Genomic DNA, 25,200 nt, shown 5'->3' with positions numbered 1-25,200 from the left:
CACACCACTATCATCGCCGTTTTCGTGTCTCTTGGTGGTTTGATCTTCCTAGCTTTCTTGGCAGTTGGGCTCTTTTGCTTGGCGAAGAAAAAGAAGAAGCCTATAATGGTTCCAGCTGCCGAAGCTTGCGAGGAACCCGAAACCAGTCCCCACGGTGGTGGAGATACTAATGGACGAGGCGGTTGCGTGCATGGTGTGCAGTACTGATAATGAATGTGAAGATCGTTAAAAATTGTTTATGGCGTTATCCCTTGAACTTTATCTGCGGTGGTTCATGTAAAATCCTATCCACTGTTTACCAGGATTAGTAATCCAAGAATGGGAACCTCTTTTTCTTATCCAAAATAATAAATAATTAACGAAGTGATCATTTGTGTTTACTTATAGAGTCGAATTCCAAAATACTCTATATATATATATATTGTTTACTCATATATATATATATATATATATATATATATATATATATATATATATATATATATATATATATATATATATATATTGTGAAACCATGAGTCTTTGATGATGTTCAAACATAATTCTTTTTTCAGGCGCCTCATGTTCAAGAAGGAGTTTGACACAAGTTATGTGGGATTCATGAAAGACGGGGCGCAGTGGCTAGTCGATAACACTGACATAAAACTTGTTGGTAAGCCGCTGTCCGTCTTGAGTGTGAATCAGAACCAGTAGTTTGTTTATTTGCTGATTATTCCTAGTGTCAAACATACACCATGTTTTTGCATGATTTCCAGTCAAGCTATCAATACTTTGCACTATTTACTGATAGTTGTTCCATCCATACGCTTATCTTCCCCTTAGGAATTGATTACTTGTCCGTTGCTGCGTTTGCTGATTTAATACCTTCCCATCTGGTGTTCCTCGAAGGCAGGGTAAGATTTCTTTTCAGATCATCTAAACATATGCACACTTTAGAACATCCGGTGACGGAATCAACCACCATGGTACTACATATGGCGATTGTATCGAAAGATTTCACTTGCGTATGGTTATGCTATTATATCCAAGCTGGTGAAAATGTTTCAGGAAATCATCCTTGTTGAAGGCCTGAAACTAGACGGTGTCCAGCCTGGGATATACTCCGTGCATTGTCTGCCATTGAGATTGCTTGGTGCTGAGGGCTCCCCCATAAGATGCATCCTGATTAAGTGATGTTTATCTGTTTCTACAATCCTAAGAATCCTTCATCAATAGAATCAATCCCCATGGCATTGTTATCTCTGAAAGGCTCCAAATGAATTGAGATGTGCAATATTTATTTATTCTCATCTTTTTCTTATTGAAGTTTATGCTTTCTTTTTCTTCTTTTTCTTCTTTTTTTTCCTCCCTTTAATTGAATTATCTTTACTCAACACATATAATGAAGGGTTCTCATAAAATCATCGTCGTTGGATTCTACTCTATGGCTGTTGGAGCATTTGGAAATTATAATTATTTAATTAAGAAAAAGTGTGTGCATCATTAACACAGTCAACTGCTGATGGTTACTTTACTATTTAATATTTTATTATAAGATAAGGCAGGGGTCATTTTAAAATTAATTTATCAAATATAAAACAAAAATTTGTATGAGACGGTCTCACGGATAGTATTTTATGAGACGAATATCTTATTTGGGTCATCCATGAAAAAATATTATTTTTATTGTGAATATCGGTAGGTTGGCTCGTCTCACAGACAAAGATTCGTGAGATCGTCTTACAAAATATCTACTCCAAATATAAAAATGAGTAAATCAGAAATTAAACTTAATTTGGAAATATGTAATTTGCACTTTCTAAACAGTGATATATAATATTATAATATTTAGTACGACTGCATTAATTTATTTTGATAAAAAATTTTGTGAGACGTTCTCACGAGTCGTATTTTGTGAGACGAGTCTCTTATTTGGATCATCTATGATAAAGTACATTTTTTATGCTAAGAGTATTACTTTTTATTGTGAATATCGGTAGGGTTGATCTGTTTCACAAATAAAGATTCGTGAGATTGTCTCACAAAAACTTACTCATTTATTTTAATATTAATATGCTGTCGTTACAACTTACAAGTAATATTTATTCTAGTTGCCAATTTTGTTTTATATTTATATTTGTCAAAATAAAATCAAAAGAGAAGTAAAACTGAATCAAAATCAATAACATAAAATCGATTCCCGATCACAGAAATAACCAATGCCTTTGGAAAAATTACTGAAATCATCATATTTTGAATTTTGGATCTTTATATAATAGATAGATAAATTCAGCGAAGGATTGTGGTTTAGTTTCCATCGTTCCCGTGACGTCACCTCAGTTAAATGCATGCAGGGGTAACGGCCTTTTCCATATTCAATGGATTGAGTTTAAAGCCACTAAATGCGCTCGATCCCTTTCATGCTTCTTGTTTAGGTCCAAGCTCTGAATGATGATCATGAATTTTGGCTACCTTCAATTGTTGCTACTTATGGCGACGTGCGTCGTTGCCTCCATAGTCGAACTTGGCGATATCTTCGATATCACCCATGAGTACAGGCCCGGAATGCCCATATTCGGCTCGTCCGACGGGGCCAGACTCATTGTTGGTCCATACAAAGGAATCAATGACACGGAAAACCGCGAGCTCAACTATTCCCCCATGCAACTCGCCACTGATTCCGGGACGCACACCAAGGCCTACACCACTGTCGAGGAACTCGACCTTGAGACTCTCAATGGTAACGTCGTTTTCGAATTTTGCACCGATGGGTTTTATGGCATGGTGTACATGATCGATATAAACTTATCGGTCATGATTCACTGGGTAATGCCTCTGATTAGTCCATGTTTGTTTGCATTCTTGACAAACTATCTATTATATTGGTTGGCAGGTCCTGTGTTGGTTGTGGAGGTTCCCAAGGACAAGAACCTTACAGGCATGAATATTTCTGTGATTTCATTAATATAGTCAAAACCTAACACGAACGCTTCTTTGATTGCTTATTTTTCCAGCTGAGGTGGTGGAGTTTTTGAAAATCCCCGATCATGTAGAACGCGTGCTTTTCAAAACATCGAATTCTGACAGGTATTTTGATTTTTTTTCCATCTTTCAGCATGCAATAATTTTGCCAACATGTTATCTGTAATCCATATGACACTGGTATGGCCATAATCTTTCATGTGGCTACTTTTCAACGTTCTAATGTGTTGGTGAAGATTTCGACCACGCAATCTAATCGGCCTCGTTGTATTCCTGATTTGTAAAGTAATTTAATGCTTCAGGGATCTAATGCTTAAAAAGGAATTCGACTCGAGCTACACTGGATTTACAACTGATGGGGCAGAGTGGTTGGCAAAAAACACCAATATAAAACTCGTTGGTTAGAAATCATTTAACACACACACACACACACACATACTGTTAGGCATAGTGTGTGTTCAATGTTTTTGGTTTTGGTTTCTAATTAGGCGTCTTTTGAGTTATTTGTTACAGGAATTGATTACTTATCTGTTGCTGTAATGCACGATAGGGAGTCAGTTTATAAGCTCCTGGGCAAGGTAAAGGGTGTTAATCTTAGCTTCTTGCTGTTCTGCCATATGATCTAACACTGTGTTTTTTTTACCTCAATATGCGTCGAAACGCCGCTTTTAGCTAACAACGCGCGCTTCTAATCGTTCCATGTAATGGTGTTGTTGATCAGTGATAGACAGCCTAGCTAATCAAATTGTTTCAGGACATTATTCCTCTGGAAGGCTTGGATATTGGTGGCATTCGTCCGGGAGAATACTCTCTCAGATGTCTACCACTAGGCATATCTGATGCATCCGAGGCACCAACAAGATGCATTCTGATCCAGTGATTTTTCGAAAGTAAGATTTTCTCGATTCAAGAAACATCCTCCTGTGCAGATACACATATTTTCTTCTTGCCTTACTCGGATTCCTTACGCGTGCAGCGTCGCTCAAAGCCGCGCACATGCAGCATTGTTACGGCTAGTGAACATGTCACACCATAAACTTTTTGCTGTCGCAATTTTAACATAACACAATGAATGCTTCTACAGACAAATCATATAATTGCTTGCTTCTGAATGGATATATAACAGCAGAAGTTTCTCATCATTTTTTCTTATGTTAAGTCAGATATATACAAACCATACATGCACAACTCACACACACAAAAATGTATGCTTGTAGTGCAATTTGATGCGGTTCCTTAGTGGATCTCTTATTGGGCTGAGAGAAAATATAGAGAGGATTTCAAGCCCTTAATTTCTCCAAAAAAAAAATATGATATGTAAAATGTATATCATGTGTCTCGAGTAAATGGGTGAGAAGCAACATTTTAAGGAAAACTCATGTCCGATATGAACGACATAATTCGTCGTCTCATCTCACGAACTAAACAATTTCTCAGAATAACTCATAATAATAATGCAGGCTGTATGCTTGATTAAAAATTGTTCTAAACTGTACAGTTTGGTACATAGTATATGATAAGGGATATATAAGAATAAATCAAGGATAAATATAATGATAAGATAATATATTGAATGTTGGTATGATTTTAACAAGAGTTATTAAATTTATATATTGACATGTAAGGACAAAATTAACCCTATCACAAAAACTTATATTTCATTGTTATCAAGATCTTGTAATTGCATATCTCAATTTTTAAATTACGCATATATATATATATATATATATATATATATATATATATATATATATATATATATATATATATATATATATATGGTCCTAAAGAATAATTTTCGTTTCTTTTGTCTTATTTTAGAAATTATTTAAACAATTTCTTTTCTTTTTTCAAAGGTGATCATCGGTCAAATTTGATTTTTGCTTTTTTCTTTATTTTTTATAATCTTTTTTATATCGAAGGGGCCTAGTAACTATTTGTGTGTATATATATGTATCTATATATTTGTATATATGTATGTATTTAATAAACATTTAACATTAACTTAAATGCATTTTAAAAACGTACCAAACGTGGAATAAGACAGATTATTTATCAATCTCACCCTTATCCTTTGTACCAAACAGTGCCTAAGAAATTGAAGCAACTATCAATTTTGTTTTTTCCGAAAAATATTTACAAAAGATTCTTTAACGTGGCCTGGCAAAGTTTGATAGGTGTTGGGACAAAGGATTCAGCCTTAATAAAAGCGACATTTAATTAAGGTCCAAGGATAAACTGTCGGTGCCCACGTATCCATATATTATCCATTTGAACTCGAAACGAGAATGAAATTATATTTGGTCCCCCGATTGGCTTTCCATTAACAGTTGTTTCGAACATTTTGGACCACTGCCTTCATCAATTCATTCAATTCCTCTCGTCCGATTGAAAGATAGTCGATTGAGCTGAGTAAGCCCCCAGCTTGCTAGTTTGGCCCCGACCAATTTGCGAGCTTTTATAGATCTTTCGCATTTTAGACACTATGTGTTGATTATCCATCAAGTAAAATTTCACCGAAAGAAACATTCGAGGTTGTCTAATCAGACCAACATGTCTAATAGAATGACAAACTTGTGGTTACGAATATAAAAGATTTATGTATGTTGAGGATACATGAAAATGCCTTTTAAAACTAGAATAGGTCTTTTGTGAGACGGTATCACGAATCTTTATCTGTGAGATGACAATAAAAATTAATTCTCTTAGCATAAAAAGTAATATTTTTTCATTGATGCCACAAATAAAAGATATATCTCACAAAATACGATCTGTGAGACCGTCTCACACAAATTTTTGCTTTCAAACTAAGGATCAAGTAAATTTGAAGTGGTTGCGTCGCAAGTGAACATGGTCCAAATTTGTGGGCTTAATTAATGTAGAATAAAATCAGGTTCGAAATTTATATATTTGAGGGTGAAGGTTTAATTATAATGTATAGGTTGTCTGTCTGTGTTGGATTTCAACAAATCAAAATATTTCATTAATGGTGAGCCTTCTTTCACGGAGATAAAGACGAGGTTGTTGGTCTAGGTGGGGGTGAGCATCGTCCCATTTTCAGTTAAATTTGTAATAAATCTCGCATGCATGTAATTAATATAAGATATAGTTTCATATAGGGGAAGTTATTGAAAAATCCCCAATCATAATATTTCTTTGCATTCACTCCCTACCCACAAAATTGTGGTACTATTTCATACAAAATGTGGTACACTCATGTGAAATGTGGTACACTTCATGTGGAAATGTGGTACTAAAAAAGTACCTAGTGACTGAAAACAAAGAAACGGCGGCTGGGGACTGAAGCCAAATTTCCCGTTTCATATATGATAGATTTTTTTTTATGAAATGGTGTGCTGAAGAGTAATTCTTTCTACAAAATTTTTTAGTTTTTTTCCCACGTACATAATATAAAATTTTAATAAAAAACTTCAATGAGACCATCTCACGAGTCAATTTTGTTAGATTGATTTCTTTCTGACTCGAATCTATTAAAAAATAATATTTTTTTATGTCAAAAATATTATTTTTATTATAATTTTGGAATCGGGTCGTGATGTCGTCTTATAAGACTTAAGCTAAATTTAATGTGAGACGTGAGATGGTGGAAAGAAGTTTTCGGAAATTGAGAGTAATAAATGCAAAATTTGCAATAAAAAGGAAAAATAAATTCAGAATTATTCAACTCACGCCAATGCGATGCTACCTGGTTATTGAGGTCAGTTTCAGATCTATGCAGGCCCACAGAAATGGATCTTTCTGTACGATCGGGGCCCACCCATCCTCATCAGCCCAATATTACAATGGGCCCATTTTACTTCCAAATAAAGATGATAAAATCAGTAATATTTATATATATATATAATATCTACCACATACGTCCAACTTCAAAACTACCATACCGGACATCACGTATTTCTTTTTATTACATGGAAATAAATTTTCGAGATTTATATCATTGCTCCAAAAGGTGAAATCGCTCACCTTAGGCGCCTCTCACCCCCGGCCCGACAGGATTGTGAGAGGAGGTAATCGAGATTTATATCATTACACCATACCGCGTCGTGTATTTTAAGTAAAATATATACAAGTATATGAACATGTGTATAAGCGTATATTTTGCGCTCTATTGTCTGTTATACATAGGGGATGTAATTCATGTTTATATGAATTCAAAAACCTTGGGTGCATTAGTGGGTTGGTGAATCAAAAGATTTATCACTTCAAAAATATTTTGTGTGACGGTTTTACGAGTCAATTTTGTTAGATTAATCTTGTATTTGTATCATCCATGAAAAAACATTACTTTTAGATTACTTATTATTGTAAATATGTGCAAAGTTGACTCGTCTTATTGATAAAGATTCGTGATAATATCTCGCAATAGACCCACTATTTCGACATACATATATATACACATATACATACATATATATATATATATATATATATATATATTAAATCCACATGCTACAAAACTTCAAAAAGCAAAAAAAAAAAAAAAAAAAAGAGTGAATTGGCAACAAAATTTCTTGAAAGAGCATGTAAACTCAAAAGGAGAGGGGACCAAATTTTAGTTGATACTTGGAAGAAGAGGCCTTTTTTTCTCTGTCACTGGCAGCTTTACAGCTGTAAGAATAAAATTAAAAATAAAAGGGTCAAAGTTCTTTGAAGGTCTTTTACTTTCTACCATGTATATATATTATAATTATATATATGATATATTACATAAAATCATGTCCGTTTTGATTATTTTATATCAGTAAATTCAGATGAAAAATAACAAGAAATTCCAAAAAAAAAAAAATCAAAGTTAACAATGAACAAGGTGAATGACTAATCATCATATCTAAATGCGAATGATGTTTATAAAAAAAATGTACTTTTGTGTGTAGTCTATAATTCATAGTTATTATTTAATTCAAGCTGAATCCCATATTTTTTTCTCGAGTTCGAGTTTAGATGTTTTAAATCATATTAAACAAAGTAATTGACAAGAGTATATAAAAATTACACATATATAAATCATTTATAGATGAGTATGTCTCTTGTGAGACAGTCTCACGAATCATTATCTGTGAGACGAGTCAACCCTACCGATATTCACAATAAAAAAAACACTCTTAGCATAAAAAAGTAATGATTTTTCCTAGATAACTCAAATAAGATATCCGTCTTACGAAATACGACTTATGAGATCGTATCACACAGGTTTCTGTCTTTAGACAAATGAATTAAGATGCTATATTTAAGTTAATTTTTATTGATAACAACGGCAAAAAGAGGATTATATGAGGTATTTGAAAGAAGAGGGAAAATTAATAAAGTAGACAAATGACAACTTTCACAAAATCAAATATTTTTGTCTCCCAATTCGAAATCTGTCACGTTCAAACTTTCCATTCATGGTGGAGAGATCGTCCCGATTTCCCATTATCAATTTTTTTTGTTTTGTTTCAATCTTTTATTTCAAACTGTTAAATTTTTTTAATGAAAAATAATATTAAAAATTAGTAATGATGAATTATTTAAATTTGTTTATTTATATAGCAAAACAAATCTCACATTATGTATTCTTTTTAAATACTTTTTACCTCTCAAACTTGATTTATATTTACTATTTTGCTGGATTGGCTTGTAATGAGCATCAATTTTTCTTAGCTAGAAAAGAAACACAAACCATAGAATTTATGGTTGTTGGTATATTATTAAAACAAACAAGCATTTAATGAATTCACAAGAAAATTCTGCTCCTCAAACCAAGAGAAGTGGAATGATTTTCTTTTTATAAATTTCCCAATTGGATTCTTTAAAGCCAAACAAGTAAGCAAAACTCATCTTCAATTAAAAAAAAAAAAAAACCAAGATAGGGTTTCCTTGGTAGAAATTTTGCTTCTAAATTTCAACCATACATATATTTCTTTGGATTTAAATTTATAATTATGAAAATCTGAATTCTTTAAAATTAGCCTAATAATCGATTCCATATAGGTGGTCACCCACTACTTTCGATATCTTCTTGTTCTATGTGAGAGTGTAGCAGTAGTTTCTGTTAAAATTGGAATTTGGACATAATTCAATCTCAAAAGTTAGCTCAAGGGAAGAAGTTTGTCCAAGCTCATATATACAATTCACAGGTTATTTATCCAAGCGATGTGAGACAATTAACACACATCACTCTCACTCCTAATTATAGACAGTCCAACACATAACGGTGCAACCCAAGCTCTGATATCATGTTAAGATTGGAACTTGGAGCTAAATTCCAAAAGCTAGCTAACAGTTTCCCACATTCTTGGCTTGCATGCTTTCTAGGAAAATATTTCTTGCTCTTATTCCCACGCAGTATTATTTTTATTACCTTTCTTGTTGTTAAACGAGGTTTTTGTTTTATCATTTTGAGGAAAAAGACTTCGTCTCAAATTTAAGACGTTTTACGCTTTAAGGCTTTGGTGTAAAACGGGAAGCAACCATCGTGCAACCAGCACCTTCACCACTATACTCGTTATACACACGTCTCGAAATGATCAAGAATCCACACAGTCAAAAAGGGTACTTAGTGAATGAATTTGGATACAAAAATGGCTCTGTAAAAGATACTTTGATTCATTAACAATATTTAAAAGGAGCTTTTTAAGAATTGAAGTAGTACAACATGTGGCATGCATGCTACATTTTGAACGTCTAGTGGCATGCAGTGGACTCGATACAGCAGCAATTATATCTTACAGCTCCGATTACATGGATATAGAAACAGAGTCTAGAAATCTTGAATGCTTTGCTTCACATTCTCGGATCTCCTTTTTTTCTCTCTTTAATTCGATTACCGACTCCCTTTGATCTTTACTTTAATTTTGGCAGAGATTTTTGGAAAGAAAAAGGCAGTTCGAATTTACTTAGTCATGCAGAAAAGATAATGCTAGAACACGTTATATATATATGGACATTCTTGGAAACACGGATTAGAGATTTAATGAGGGCTTCCAAATGCATCCACAAAAACTCTGTTCGATTTCATTTGCCTTTATTGAACTCTGCTTTTCTTGAAAATGGGATGATTTGTTGCAGAAGAAATGCATGATGCTGCGGCTAACAATGAATTGTCACTTGGACTACTTGGAATGGAAAATGAATCCATTGCACCACCTGGGCTGGTTGAGATCTGGCAAAACTTGCGCTTTTGAGTCATGTTTTTGCCATTTAAACCACCGCTGCGAAGTGTTTCTTGAATGAGTTCAAGACATTCATCCACTTCTTCCTGATGAAATGAGAGAAAAAAGGGTCTTATATATATATATATATATATATATATATATATATATATATATATATATATATATTACTGGTTATGCAACAAAAAATTTATGACACCATACAGTGTGTTCATTGAGGGATATTAAGAATATACATAACTATTTGAAATAATATGTAGTTTTTTTTCATAAAACATTTGAGCTTTTAATGCAATAAAACAGCCGTAAACATTCTATCAAATTGCTATGAAACTGAAAGAGTTGTCACCGTGACTGTTGTTGAGGACCGTAGTGTAAATACAAACCTTGTTGATTTTGAGAACTTCAAGGAGCTGGTTTTCGTAGCCAATGGCATTGCATTGCGCAACTTGATGAATAACATGAAGCATGGTGGCAGTAGCCAAAACAGACGGCAGATAACGTAGGAATCTTGAATCTTACATTAAACAAACCAAAAGACATGGAATCAGAACCAAAATTTGGTCACAAAAATCCGACCTTTATGGAATTTCAACGAATCATTGTAATTCATACCCGAGATGATAGTGAGAAGTAGATTTTCACAGAGCCTGAGGAATTCCCAGTGGATGTATCTCTTCAATCCAAGCCTCCTCACAATGTGATCAAGAAATGAAAGTGGGGTCACGGGATTCATCCTCCATTTGAGAGATGAAAGCACTAAAATCTCCATTCTTTGAATGGTTTTTGCCTCGAACACATACTTGGTACACTCCACCTATTTCCCCAAGAAAAACAAAGCACATGTTCTCGATTTCAGAAACGAAACAAGCTTATAAAATGGGACCTCAAAAATGTAATGCAATGCTTGATACGTACTTGAAGGTCTACGAGAAGAGGAACACGAGTTTCTTCAACTTTAGCAGCCAAAGATAGGCAAGTAACAGCTGCAAGCTGAATCATCCATGGCTCATCTTTCTGCAAACTCAGGCTAGAAAGAAACCTGCCCAGATAATTGACTGCAAGGATAGCAGTCATGGCTGAAAACCCAAAAAAGGAATTGGTTCTCAGAACCCATTCTACTGCCTCTTTTCTAGCCAGAGAAAGCGAAAATCCAGCTTCAATAATGGTGTTAGATTTAATACAAGTTTCTTTCTCTTTACAGAAAAGGGATTGGAGCTCCTCATCATCCCAAAACAAATCTTGCTCCAATAACAACTTGGAACGGCAAAAGGAATGATTTTCTCCATTGAAACAGTCATTGTTCAATGTAATTTCGCTCTCTTCTTCTTCTTCTTCTTCATAACAATAGAGGGTATCAAACAAAGAACTCTGATTTGTAGACATTTCTTGTGAGAAGAAGAGCTCTCTGTTTTCTGTTCATTATGGTGGAAAAGAAGAGGAGAGTAAAGTAGAAGCCATTTTGTATATTTGAATCTGAATGGCGATTGGGCTCTCCAAAATAGAGGGATAAAAGGAGTAGATTTTATCAGAGTATGCGTCACGCTTGTCCTTTCTTTATTCATAAACATGGAAATACAGTATTACTTGATCTCCTACTCCCACTCATTCGTTCGGGAATTAGCCTGTATTATTTTATTATTATTATTATTTTGTTTTGATCCTCTGACTTGATGCATTCCGGACGAATTAGGGGAGTTAGATCGGTGCAATCCATAGGATCAGGCAAGAGTTTTGTTAAAGAAAAAATGAGAAGAGAAATGACTTCAACTGTAACCTGCAAACAACAAAATGAACTCGTGAATAGGCGCTGGAGATGTGTCTGGCGTGATCACTCTAATATTTAAGTCAGCAGGTGGAGATGAAGGATAAAAGGCTGTATATGTGATGAATTACGTAAATGTTCAAAGAACCAGAATATTTTAAATGAAATATATATATATGCTATTTATAAGAAGAAATCTCATGATTACCTTGTTTTTAGCATCCGCCTGCTAATTAGGGTAAGGTGGTTGCCCATACCTTACCTCTAATAACTTCTCCGACACACCGAATAAGGCATCTCATACTGCTACATTCGAGTCAAGTGCTATTTTCGAGGTAGTCCGAGAAGAAATCATCTGGAAGCTTGTATGATAGTCTGTGTTTCTGATAACCCGAGAAGAAGATGTCTCGGACATCCACCTATCCGACTTCTGAAGATTTGGTCTTACCGATTGACCATGATTTGGACTATCCATATAATATCCCATATCGACCATGACCCGAACTTTAATATTTAAGTTAGTGGGTGGAGATGAAGGATAAAAGGCTGTATATGTGATGAATATACATGAATGTTCAAAGAACCAGAATATTTTAAATGAAATACATATATGTTATTTATAAGAGGAAATCTCATGATTATCTTGTTTTCAGTGTCCGCCTGCTAATTAGGGTAAGGTGGTTGCCCATACCTTACCTCTAATAACTTCTCCGACACACCGAATAAGGCATCTCATATTGTTGCATTCGAGTGAAGTGCTATTTTCGAAGTAGTCCGAGAAGAAATCATCTGGAAGCTTGTATGATAGCCAGTGTTTCTGATAACCCGGGAAGAGTGTCGACATCCACCTATCGATAAGATGGTCTATCGACATATTGACTCTCCTTACCGATCGCCTGACCCGAATCATAAGTCATGAAAGTCATTGAAATGAGATTTTGGACCGTCTACATCATAATCCGTGGAGCAACCTACCATATCACAAAAAGTATTCTTGCAAAAGTAATACTATGGTGACCCAAATAGAATCCGTACGACCCGTGAGACGTATCCAGTCCTGAATATTTCATCAATCTCAATAATAAATATGATATTATTTTTTTCATTAGTCTCAAATAGATATTTATATTTAACATTCTTTTTGCTTCTTTTATTAATCTACTCATATTCATTAAACACTTAGTTATTTTTAACAAATTTTTATATCGTCTTCAAGCACTCATTAAATAAGGATAAAATGATAATTTTATTTATAAAACTCGTATTTTCAATAATTTTCTTAATATGTGTGAAAATACAAATAAATTAAAAAATATGCAACGGAAATAATAACTAATATAAGACAATCAAACATTACCTTTTAAAAACAAAAAGAGAGAGGAACAAAAATACACTTAATATATATAAAGTCAAATCCAATCCTAAAAGCACAAGCACCAAACTCATCAAATCTTACAAATGGCTAGCTTTGAAGACAAATTCCACAACCAAGATTACAACGATTGAAAGAATTCATAATTTCTTTTTCATTTTGTTAGAATTCAAAATTTAATGCTTCATTTATACAAATTTCAAAACTTTTAGATTTCTACAAAAAACTTTAATTTATTTTTAATTACACGTAAATTTATCTCGCATGAGTTACTTTGGAATATCTTATATACCTTCAAAATTAAACCAGAAAACTTATTTCTATAAATAAAAAATGTTGTGTTAATTTTAGAACCCATTTCAAAATTTTGAATAAAATGGCAAGATCACTAATGATTTCTGGATTTTTGCTTTTACAGGCTGGATGGGAAGTACAAAAAGATAGTTTAGCAGAATTTGAAACTTTGAAAAGAACAAGTCTCTGCCTATGATTTGATGCATATAAGAATGACAACTGAAACAATACAACAAAATTGACTTTGATTAAGTGCTTAATTATGTAAACTAAGTAGTGACAAATAAAATCAGCGAAGTATGAAAATTATGCTGATCCCAAGAATTTTCAGACACAGACAAAAAAAAAGATAATAGATACATTAATAAAGTAAAAAGGTTTTCTTACACTCTAATTATATTCATCACTTATTCTTGAATATAAAAAAAAAAAATCCACTCAAAATAAAATCTAAAATGTAATTCTTCGAAATATTACCCCCTAAATTTCCTCATCATAATGGTCAATCACGAAATTCAAAATAAACAATGATAATGCTAGCTCTATGCAGTGTCTAAAGGCTAGAAAAGGAAATAAAGATACTCATTTCCCACCAATTGTAGTTTAACCCTGTTGGAGAAAGAACAACTAGCCTCAACTACTACAAAAAAATAATGATAGTGGAACACCGAAAGCAGCATTACAGTGCTGTAAAATGGCTACCACAATCAGCAGTTTCTGTTTCACAATTATAGTAAAGTTCCTATTGCATGCATGAACATGAATTATGTTTTATGTTTTTGTTTTTAGATGGTTTTTTATCAGATTATCATACAATTTTTTTATATGCTCCTGTAATATAGTTAAATTTTAGTATTTAGATCAGCAACATTAATATGTGAGAAACTTACATGAATATGGACTAAATCTTTTATCCATACATGAAATAAGAGTTCAATATCATTATGAAACAAAAATCTGCAGTGTGTTTATCCATGGTATGCAGGAAAGTCCACTCATTAGACAGATCTGATTATCATTCTCACCTGATGATTACATACCTTTGCTGCAATCATTCTTTTGGATAAAAAAAAAAATTAATCTCTTAACAAAATGTCCTTCTTGAAGGTCTGTTGGTACATTGTAGATAGAACTCAACAACAAAAGAACATATCTCAAACATAAAAAAACAACCACCAAAGAATATACAAAACACATACATAGCTTATGAATTCTACCTTTTTTCCAGTTTGTTCCTATCGTATAATTGATCGAACAATAGAGTGTAGGAAAGAACATCGAGGAATGATAAAATATATATTACAAAACATGTGATGTCGTGGATGCGGAGGTGGAGGATATATACCTGCCACAATAGAGTTGTAGTGTATGATAAACTCTCAAAATATATATTACATATAACAGCAAGTGATTCGCGCTCGTCTTATCCCAAATATCGGATCAAAACATGTGATGTCGTGGATGCAGAGGTGGAGGATATATACCTGCCAGAAAGAAAAATTCACTGGGAGTAAATTTAATTTTTTATGGACTGAATACTGCCATAGAGCTACAAGTGAAATAATACATGTTACCTTGAGGGTAATAATATTGAGGGTTGGGGGGTGCTGGCTGATAAGGTGGTTGTTGAGGATATGGTGGAGGTGTTTGATAAGCCGGATGATAAGGAGAAGGCTGATGATGATACAGTGGCTCTGGATAGGGAGGAGGAACTGGTGGTGGGTAGCTAGCTGGTAACGGAGGATGTGACGATACAGGCGGAGGGGCCGAGTAAAGAGCGGGATAAGTCGGTACTGTGGCTGCATATGGTGGAGCTGATGGAACATAGCTAGTTGTAAGCTTCTGGAAATTAGAGAAAGAAAACGAAATATGCATGCTAATTAGACACACACACAAGCATTTATGTATCAATCTAGACCGCAGGTAGATGGTCGATAACTTATGTCAAAAAAAGGAAAAGGGGCCTGGCCTGGCTTACCTTGGCATTAGCATAATGCATTACTAATCGAACTTCTCCAGCATGCCTATATATGAAGGCAAGCAATAACATTCAGCAACATCACAAACTTTAGTGTTAAATTAGGATGAAAATTGGAACCGCGGGTACATGCGTAGCTCGTATCAAACTTAGTCATAAAGCACGCTCAACGGCCTCGCGGGAATCTTCTTGCATGCATGCGTGCACACATACAAACAGAACAATACAACAAGCCACCGGTTCATGAATATCGGACAGTGATCACGCCGTCGGCTTTCTCCAAATAGAAACTATCGAGTATTCACATTGAAAATTGTTAACAATGTACTAATCTGACTGAGTACCTGCCTTTCCTGTCCTGAAGAGGCCAGCAACTGTCATCGTAGCCTTGACATAAAACTCCCTGTAATAGAACCCTGGACAGACAACCTCAACATGGAAATAAAGAAGAAAGAAATTCTAAGAAGAGAAGGAGATTTTATAGCAAATCGATTTATTTACTTTCCGTTTCCAATAAAATCAGCAGAAGTCCGTTTGTTGCTATTCCAGACCGTAATATTTATCTCCAGGAACCCTTCTATCAATGTAATCTTGAATTTCTCTTGAAAGGTAGGATTTTTCCCTCCGCCTGCAACCAAGAAACTGCATTCAATAAAACATCGCGTGCAAAAATTATCGAGCGCACCGGATGCATGCCTTACCATTACAAGTACGCGTACGACGCTTCAAGCTGGCGTAATCCAGACAAACGTAGGGATCTTTCCGTGAAATCCACTCAGTGTTTCTCAACTTATTACAACCAACAACTGAATCCCAGACCAATTTAGGAGACGAAAAACGAAGAAATTAGGAATCAAAAACCATCAAAAGATATCCAAGAAACAACGTACCCGTGATCTCTAGTAGTTGACCATGGATTCCAGAAAGAGACATCGAATTACAAGGAACATGAAAAGCCGTCGTTGTATAGTAGCGCCATTCATCGACTTAAATGGGTTATTGGCATTGCATTGATCGAATTTGGTGGTTCATTTCACCCTACTTTGTGAGGCACTGCCCTATGAAGTGATCAAAGGCCCAGATTTACACACACATACACCCCATGAAGTGATCAAAGACCTAAATTTAATCACCATGTAAAATTAATGGCTGAGATCCTGTGAAGGCACTACTCCCACAGATAGCATCGACATTACCGAATTTGGCTTAGTAATTGTATATTGATTGATTTTGACTTGAACAAGTGGACTTTTTTTTATTCAATTTCAAGAATCTTACGTTGGCTAAAGGTCACTTTGGAAGGATAGGGTGGTGCTAAACTAATCGACTGAGTTTAATATTTTTCAAATTTTTAAGCAGATCCAAATTAAGATCAGTGACTCGAGAATATATAAACAATCTAAACTCAGAGCTATATCAGTTGAATCAAATTACGATAATAACTTTTAATAATAAATAATGACAAATTGACCGATTATTCTGAAGGTTTTGTGCTTGTGTGTGATATACGCAAACATAATAACATTCAAAGTCAAGTTGATTTATGTGTATATATTTGATGTCAAAATCGAATATTATTTTACAACGAGTTTTCTTTCCTGTGAGCGATGATCGAAAAGCCGGGATAACGACGGAAAAGTTGACATATTAAAAACCAACACCATTCTTTTATTGACGAAGAAAATGATAGGCGTGAATATGTTTCTTTCTTTATTCTAATGCATTGCAAGTGTATTTCGTTGTCCGTGCAAATTTTAAGCCTATACAGTGTATGCGTGAATCGATTGCCCAACGAAAAAAATAGATAAATGAGCTAAAAATTAATGATTTCTCACTTTCTTCGGCGAGTCTGATTTGTTCCAATTTTTACTAAATTAATGTAAAACGCAACGTTGCAGAGTACTAGCAAGATTCAAATTAACCAGACGAACTCTAAACATGAAGAAATATTTACAAACAAGTATTTTGATTAACTTCAAGAAACGGTGATTTTCCTGCCTCCGCCAAGACTGGCCCAGTTGGGAGTGGCATCACCTCGTCTCAAAGCTTTCACTCCCATTGGATTATCCTTGCTCTGTAACACCACATCATCACAACATTATTAGTACAACAGGACGGAACCTTTGCTAATAGTTACTATTTCTAGTATATTTTTTTTCTTACTAACAACGGAGACACAATGGGATGTACAAAACACAGTAGAATTACCATTAGACAGGTGCCGGCTTCAAGATCACAGACAGGGTAGTCGTGGGGGCAGCAGCTAGAGTGGTCATCACAGCACGTAGCAGACTCCAACGGGCAGCATCCCCAACCGAAGCAGTAGTTTCCATACTGGTAAACGCAGCAACAAGTACTGCCCTCCGGGCACGTGTAGATATCGTCGCACACAGTGGGGGGTTTCACCGGTGTTGGAGGTGATGGGCCTGGGTTTGGAGGGTTCTGACCCGTTTTGAGAGGATAAGATGCTTCTATAGCTATCCCACACTTGCCTGTGGTAATATTAGCCACATTACGTTGAAGCCTAATGTACCCCCTCTCTCCCCAGCTTGGACCCCATGAGTTTCTCACGATCCAGTAGTCTTCACCATTTTCGGTTCCATATCCAACGGCAACAACCCCATGGTCTAGAGCGGTACCACATTGACCAGTGAACACTCCCTGTACGGTATAAGAAAATAGGTAACATTCTGTAAGAAGAAATGAAGAATCTTATATACCATAACAGAAAGCTCATTGTACTTTTCTTGATTCTTGAAATGTGCATATATCATACCGATTGGTAGAGTTGGAAAGCTCGGCCTCCAGCTTCAATGGCAACACTGACTGGTTGATTTGCCACAGCTTTCCTCAAAGACTGCTCATCATTTTCAGGAACATCCTCGTAGGTATCAATGGAGACTACCTTCGCATTTTTCTGCAAGAAAATGTGAAATTTTTCTAAGCAATATACTAATCATCTTCAGAAACTGAAAAGGTACGAAGTATTTGTACCAAAAATATGGATTCATGAGTTATACCCGATACTGATCACAGGATCCATCACGAGCCCTGTAAGGGTAATCGACACTTGTATCAATGCCACCATTTTTGACGATAAATTGGAATGCATAGTCCATAAGACCACCATTGCAACCCTGGTTGTATGCTTTATCGCAATCAACGAGCTCTTGTTCCGACAAGACTACGAGATCTCCAGTTACAATCTTATTTACTCCTTCAACAGCAGCAACAGTCGAGAAAGCCCAGCAACTCCCTGCATTGGGAACAAAAAGAAAAAACGAACCATGTTAAGATTTGATGGAACAAAGCTTAATAAAGATCAATAATTAAAAAGTCGCAAAGATGTAGCTTAAAATAAAAATAACACCCAAAAATACTTGGGACAACCAACCTCAGAGAGAAATCACAACGTTTTGCTCAATTTTTCACAGTTGATTGATCTTTGTCTAGAATGAAAAGTATTGTTTCTTCCATTCTACTACTCAGCCAATCTTATTCAGACATAAATTTGTAAATCAAGACTTCGATAAATAGATAAAGAAAGCATCAGGAAATATACAATCTAACCCAGAGAAGCCCAGAAAAACTCTCAACTCATAAACTCATAATCAAAACTCCCAATTTTTCCAACCTGAATGATGCCCAATATCAGTTTCAACTCCCAAAAAAATTGGTCCCTCAATCATTCATGAGAGATCCAAAATTTTCAAAAGAATCGAGAATAATGATGGAACGAATACATTTTGGGATTGATATCTTAAAAATAATATTTTAATCCGGTCAAAATGAAAATACTACCATCTTGTCACATGGATATTCTCCAAACAAATAATACACAAGTTTTCCAAGAGAAAGATTTAGTTTTCGTGCATATATTTTTTTTAATCTATGAATTTTTTAAAATTAACTTTCAAGTGTTTAATTAGGATGTGACTGTTTGGTTATGAGTTCGTATCCACCAACCCCTCCTCATTTATTTTATTATTTTCATCTTATATTCAATTTCTTCATCCTATAAGAGAGAATTGGATATTCATTCCTCGAAAAAGTTAAAATGAAATTGGAATTGGGTTAAATTACAGAATTTCTCAGGCCTGAGAAACAAACAAAAATATTAGAAAGTCCCTTTCGGTCGACCCAACAGAATCAAGACTCTTGTCAAAACACCATTGACACCCATTACCTGGGGTCACCCACCACCCACGCCGACAAAATCTCACTCCAAAATACACACATATATCCGCTATCCATCTTTCATGTTATCGAATCAAAATCAAAAGGCAAACATACCGCATTGGCCCTGATCTTTTACCGGAGCAACGGCGCCTTTCTCTCTCCAATCAACGGATTCCGGCAGCCCATCGCCTTCCTTGAACGCGTACCGGTTACTCGCTTTCCCGTTCAGCAGCCGGGTCTTCCTGTCCATCCTTCCGCCAACGAACATGGACCTGTACTCCTCGTTTGTCAGATCCGCGAATCGGTTCAGCCCTAGTTTATACGTCCGGTCTTCGGAATTGTGCTCTTCGATGAATCTCAAGTTGTCCTTAAAAATCTCGAAACGTCTCTCTTTCTCGCCTATGGCGTTATAAGCTTTTCCGTGTTTCACGAGCCATGACTCGTAAAGGGACATGGCATCTTCTTCGGATCTGGTCAGACCCACACCGTGGGCGCCATCGTAAGTGATTATGGACATATCAAGGGCGGATGAAAAGATGAAAAGGGATAGGAAAAGAAGACAGAACAAACGGTTGAATGGAGAAGCCATGGCCGCAGAAGCTTTGAAACCAGAGGAAAATAACAACGAGTTCTTCGCGTTTCTTTATCTGTGATTGGGTGGAGGTGTTTATATGTAGTCGGGAAAGGGCTAACGACGAGAATATCGTGGAGATTGTCAATCGGGCAAGGGAGATTCGATTGGGACTACTAGATATATGAAAGGTGGTGGTACCTTGGACTCAAATAGAATTGGGCCTTTTTAACCAAAAAAAAAAGAGTTTTATTATTATTTATTTATTTAAGAGAACAGTTTTTCTTTGAAAAATTATAATAATTTTTTTAGATCAGGTATCTTGTCAGACGGTCTCACGAATCTTTATCTGTGAGACAGGTCTATCCTATCAATATTTGCAATAAAAAGTAATACTCTTAGCATAAAAAGTAATACTTTTTCATAGATGACCCAAATAAAACATATGTCTCACAAAATACGACCCGTAAGACCGTCTCACGCAAATTTTTGTATTTTTTGTAATCTTTTTCCATTAATTATAATTAGGAGGATGAGAAGTTGTTGCAGACGTGAAACGTGAAGGAGCAACAACACCTACTGCAGACATGAACTGATTTGTTTTTTAATTGGTTCATCAATAACATTTATATAATTTTTTTTAAAAAAAAATTAGGCGTTTATTGGGCTGGGCCCTGAAATGGTGGTTTGGTTTGTCCGATGCAATGTGTACATCCAAGAATCTTGTTGATTCAGCGTCCAAAGACTGGGCTATGTCCGATACAATGTGTACTAACTAACTTTTAATTAATTTGCTGAAGACATATTTTAAATTATAATTATTCTCGTATTTATCTATATTTTAAAATTTGATCTTATCTTTATCTATATTTTAAGATAGCCTAGCCTATCACTTATGATACAAATATTAAAAAATTATTAATTTAAAAATTATCGTGTTTTAATAAATATTTAATTATATTTTAATTATATAAGTACGCAACACGTTCAAATGATAACTAGTTTCGATGAAAATTTACATCGTGTATTAGGAATACATTGGTTAAAATTTGGTCAGATCATATGAGGAGAAACATAGCATAGGAAAATAAACTTGCTCTATTTTTGTTGATTTTTCATGAGATTAAACTCACAAATTTTATTTGGACAATGAGCTAGGTGTTTCTGTAACTTTATTAAAAATATTTTGCCATCACATTAAAAAAATGAAAAAAAGATATATTTTTTTGTATGTTTAAGTTTACCAAGACTCCTACGTAATATATGTATTAGTATTATTAATTCATCATATCACATAAGGTATTTTTACCTGTAGATGAGCGATTAATTTCCGACTACAATGTATTGACTCATATGTATTTTGAAATTACTTCCAATCTCGCCATCTAAAGACCTTCAACGAAGTCGGTAAACAGATCAAAGTGCATGTTAATACGTAGAGCCTCCACGTTGTACCGGGTCAAAAGACTAATGACGAACATCCGTCACCGCGAACTATTTCACTCGATAAGCGATAATCACTTGGAGAGTTCGAGAGAATATTGTTCAATGCATTATCAAAGATCACTCATATGTACGAAAACATATCATTACCAACGAAACGTGAAATTTATATCACAAAAGTTAGTCTCGAATTCGAGCGATATTTATATTTATTTATGTGGCCGAATCAATTAGAGACCATTTTAGAATATAAAGTACGCTTCTAAATAAATTTCATGATCTTATGTTGAGAGACAGAACTCATGATACCTATTGTATATTCAATAAATATTGTTTTTGCACAAAGTCATAAAACTAAAACCATCGATGATCAGTTCATCATGTACCTACTCTACCACTTCTACCCTCGGACTTGATATAAATTTTTACATGTAAACATTTACTAGTATAGTTTTTATTTTGTTGACGGGATGCATGAGAGTATTGTTTATTCATATACAATCTTTTGGCCAAAACTCTACACTTACGAGCAATTTATGGATAAAACGTAAAAAGGTTCGTAAATAATTTAAAATTTGATAAAATTCTATTTGGAAAAGAAGTCAGGTAAAATCCAATATATTTTGTAATTTATAGTTAAAACATTAAATTTTTTTTAAAAAAAATGACCTCAAAATTGCTGTTATTAAATTTGTAACTGAAGCTCCCCCTGCCCTATTGAATGTATAGCTAGAACCATCGTGGCAGCCATTTTTTTTGTATGTGGTATTTCTTTCTTCTTAGGAGGTACATTGTTAAATAGTTTTAGTAGTCTTTATTCGTGAGACGTGTCAATTTTATTAATATTTAATATAAAAAATGACTTTTTTTATAAATAACCCAAATAGAATATATGTATCACAAAAATGACTCCTGAAATCATGTTACGTAAGTTTTCGTGTTTCTTTAAAGATTAATACTAGATGTACACCTCATTGTACATTTAGATATAGTTTTTCCTTATCAATTAAAAAATTCCTTAATAACAAGTTATTTCTTTTCATAGCTAGTTTTGTATTTGGTAGATATATATATATATATATATATATATATATATATATATATATATAAATTAACATAAGCTAAAATGTACGCTCTATTAAGTGTACATCTGACATTTTTTGTCTTTAAATGAATACACGTGAATTATATTGAAAATTACATTTCTTAAAGTCTGAAATAATATTTTGAATATAATAAAAAATATTATTGTGATTTTTTTCCATAATTTCATAACACATCAAAAATTTCAACAAAAAATCACACAAAAATTTCCTAAATATCATGGAAGAAAATATATACAAACATATATATTGCTTTGTTGCATTCAATACATTTATTATAAATTTTAGATATTTTAATTTGTAATGTAATTTTATATACAAGTGTTTAAAGCACATATACCATAAAGAATTCGTCCGACTGTACGGTTTTGGCTGTACATTAGATAACATGAAGGACTTAATCGGATTTGAATTGAGATTTTGAAATGATTTTAGGTTGGAATATATTTGAAATTAGAGTAAGTTTCTTGGGAGACAATTTCACTAATTTTTATCTGTGAGACGGGTCAATCCTACCGATATTCACAATAAAAGTTATACACTTAGTACAAAAAGTAATATTTTTTATGGATGACCTAAATAAGATATCTGTTTCACAAAATACGAATCGTGAGACTGTCACACATAAGTTTTTGCTATGAAATTATAATGATCCACAATACAACATTAATTCTCATATTCAACATAAAACGATGAGTTGATATATTAATTTTATAGATTCAAACCAAACATAAAAAGAAATGCAATCAATTATTTACTCCTCCGATAAACACTCAATTCTTCAATTAAAGCACTCAAATCAGTGTAAGAAGATCCACCTTCTTCAACAGCTTTTCTTGCCATTTCTCTGTAACATTTGGCTCGGTTTCTCATCTCCGCCGCTTCTCCGCTCACCATCACATGCCTCACCGCCTCGGCCACCGCCTCCCGTTGCACGCCTTCTATAGCCACCGTCCGCCACTGCTTGTTCCCAACCGAAACTCCGATCCTCAAAACCTGTGTCACCAGTTTCTCATTAAAAAACTGCTCCGCAAACATCGGCCAGGTAACCATAGGCACACCCGCGCATACTCCTTCCAGGATTGAATTCCATCCGCAGTGCGTCACAAACGACCCTATCGAAGGATGATCAAGAATCAGCACTTGGGGAGCCCACCCATTTATGATCAAGCCCTTCTCTCTGATCCTCTCCTCGAACTCGTTCGGCAAGAAATCGCTTTTCATTTCGTCAATTCTCCTTTCTCTCACAACCCAAATGAAATCTTGGCCTGAAGACTCGAGCCCAAAAGCAATCTCGTGTAACTGAGCCTGAGTGCAGCTCACCATGCTTCCGAAACACGCGTAAACGACAGAACCAGGTTTCTTGGAGTCCAGCCATGCAAGGCATTCATGTTCATCAATAGACGATTTCCTTCCTCTCCCCGCCTTTTCCTCATCTCCATTGTTGCACAGCAAAAGAGGGCCTATATTCCATGCCTTGATCCCTAAAAAGTTTCTATAATGATCAGCGTAACTGGATTCAAGTTCATAAAAGCTGTTAACCGCAACTCCATAGCTTCTCCTATCTGCCTCTCTTGACTGAAAAATCAACTCTGCAAATTCACCTTCAGTTTCCCTTAGATCAAATGGAGAAATCTGTGTTCTCGTAAACTTCAGCTGATGCGGAAGATACGGAAGAATAAAGGGTTCTGAATCAGAAGACACATTCTTGAAAGGCTTGTGTAGCCTCATTTGCTCCGAGGCACAACGCGCTAGATACCCCGTACCATGGAAAACCAATCGTGGGATACAGAATTTGGCTGCAGAATCTGTGGTCCATGGAAAGAACGTATCAGAAACAAGACAATTGGGATTGAATTCTTGGATCAGTTTCTCAACTGGTTCTTGCAGTAAAGATATGGCCTCAACAAATTTTTGGACTAAATCTACTGTAGTGACTTGATCAAGTCTTTGAATGTACTCTGGCAGGCCTGATTCTTGATTCGGTAGCCTGATGATTATTAAACCAATCTCGATTCCTGATTCTTGGGCCTTTTTAATGGGATCTGAGAACGCAAGAGTCGAAAGTATGGTTGTTCTTACACCGCGGGAGTTGAATAATTTGGCCATGTCAAGCATTGGGATCATGTGGCCATGAGCCATGAATGGGAGAAAAATAATTAAGTGAAGCTTGCTCATAATTTTTTGTAGATCCAAGAAAGCGATTTGATATATGAACAATATTATGGGATTGTAACAAAATTGATTGTATACATAGAACAACAAAAAATGGCCCTGTATATATATATATATATATATATATATATATATATATATATATATATACACACACATACATACATGACCTCTGTTGAACCTAGTA

General features: G+C 34.7%; 6 protein-coding genes across 7 annotated transcripts; 2 read left to right on the top strand and 4 right to left on the bottom strand.

Moving 5' to 3' along the window:
- The first annotated feature begins 540 nt into the window (after window positions 1-540).
- LOC140840621 (cyclase-like protein 2) lies at window positions 541-1,326 on the top strand. Its single transcript, XM_073207802.1, has 3 exons — window positions 541-652; window positions 823-893; window positions 1,048-1,326. Exons 1-3 carry the CDS (start codon window positions 562-564, stop codon window positions 1,171-1,173), a joined length of 288 nt encoding a protein of 95 aa, XP_073063903.1. The 5' UTR covers window positions 541-561; the 3' UTR covers window positions 1,174-1,326.
- A 965-nt stretch (window positions 1,327-2,291) lies between these two features.
- Window positions 2,292-4,095, top strand: LOC140840620 (cyclase-like protein 1). The gene is made up of 7 exons (XM_073207801.1): window positions 2,292-2,719; window positions 2,873-2,917; window positions 2,994-3,066; window positions 3,264-3,361; window positions 3,475-3,539; window positions 3,716-3,851; window positions 3,938-4,095. The coding sequence occupies exons 1-6, from the start codon at window positions 2,428-2,430 to the stop codon at window positions 3,839-3,841; spliced, it is 699 nt and encodes a 232-aa protein (XP_073063902.1). The 5' UTR covers window positions 2,292-2,427; the 3' UTR covers window positions 3,842-3,851; window positions 3,938-4,095.
- A 5,448-nt stretch (window positions 4,096-9,543) lies between these two features.
- Window positions 9,544-11,710, bottom strand: LOC140841884 (cyclin-D3-2-like). Its single transcript, XM_073209608.1, has 4 exons — window positions 11,052-11,710; window positions 10,749-10,950; window positions 10,520-10,650; window positions 9,544-10,219 (listed from the first exon to the last, which is right to left on the bottom strand). Exons 1-4 carry the CDS (start codon window positions 11,517-11,519, stop codon window positions 9,986-9,988), a joined length of 1,035 nt encoding a protein of 344 aa, XP_073065709.1. The 5' UTR covers window positions 11,520-11,710; the 3' UTR covers window positions 9,544-9,985.
- Window positions 11,711-14,749: 3,039 nt separating this feature from the next.
- Window positions 14,750-16,544, bottom strand: LOC140840619 (elicitor-responsive protein 1-like). Of its 2 annotated transcripts, none has more exons than XM_073207800.1 (7): window positions 16,433-16,544; window positions 16,244-16,348; window positions 16,044-16,170; window positions 15,887-15,958; window positions 15,543-15,588; window positions 15,139-15,406; window positions 14,750-15,048 (listed from the first exon to the last, which is right to left on the bottom strand). In XM_073207800.1, the coding sequence occupies exons 1-7, from the start codon at window positions 16,473-16,475 to the stop codon at window positions 15,005-15,007; spliced, it is 705 nt and encodes a 234-aa protein (XP_073063901.1). In that variant the 5' UTR covers window positions 16,476-16,544; the 3' UTR covers window positions 14,750-15,004. The 2 variants fall into 2 exon arrangements, with proteins under 2 accessions (XP_073063901.1, XP_073063900.1); XM_073207799.1 differs by having other exon boundaries at window positions 14,750-14,909.
- An 807-nt stretch (window positions 16,545-17,351) lies between these two features.
- Window positions 17,352-20,465, bottom strand: LOC140841883 (cysteine proteinase mucunain-like). The gene is made up of 5 exons (XM_073209606.1): window positions 19,836-20,465; window positions 18,563-18,798; window positions 18,319-18,459; window positions 17,751-18,203; window positions 17,352-17,616 (listed from the first exon to the last, which is right to left on the bottom strand). Exons 1-5 carry the CDS (start codon window positions 20,308-20,310, stop codon window positions 17,518-17,520), a joined length of 1,404 nt encoding a protein of 467 aa, XP_073065707.1. The 5' UTR covers window positions 20,311-20,465; the 3' UTR covers window positions 17,352-17,517.
- A 3,073-nt stretch (window positions 20,466-23,538) lies between these two features.
- On the bottom strand, window positions 23,539-25,016 carry LOC140840618 (scopoletin glucosyltransferase-like). The gene has a single exon (XM_073207797.1). It carries the CDS (start codon window positions 25,014-25,016, stop codon window positions 23,589-23,591), a length of 1,428 nt encoding a protein of 475 aa, XP_073063898.1. The 3' UTR covers window positions 23,539-23,588.
- Window positions 25,017-25,200: the final 184 nt, after the last annotated feature.

Source organism: Primulina eburnea, chromosome 9, assembly GCF_022965805.1.
Source record: "Primulina eburnea isolate SZY01 chromosome 9, ASM2296580v1, whole genome shotgun sequence".
NCBI lineage: Eukaryota > Viridiplantae > Streptophyta > Magnoliopsida > Lamiales > Gesneriaceae > Primulina > Primulina eburnea.
Note: the sequence above shows the minus strand (reverse complement) of the source record. Positions and strands in the feature narration are given on the sequence as shown.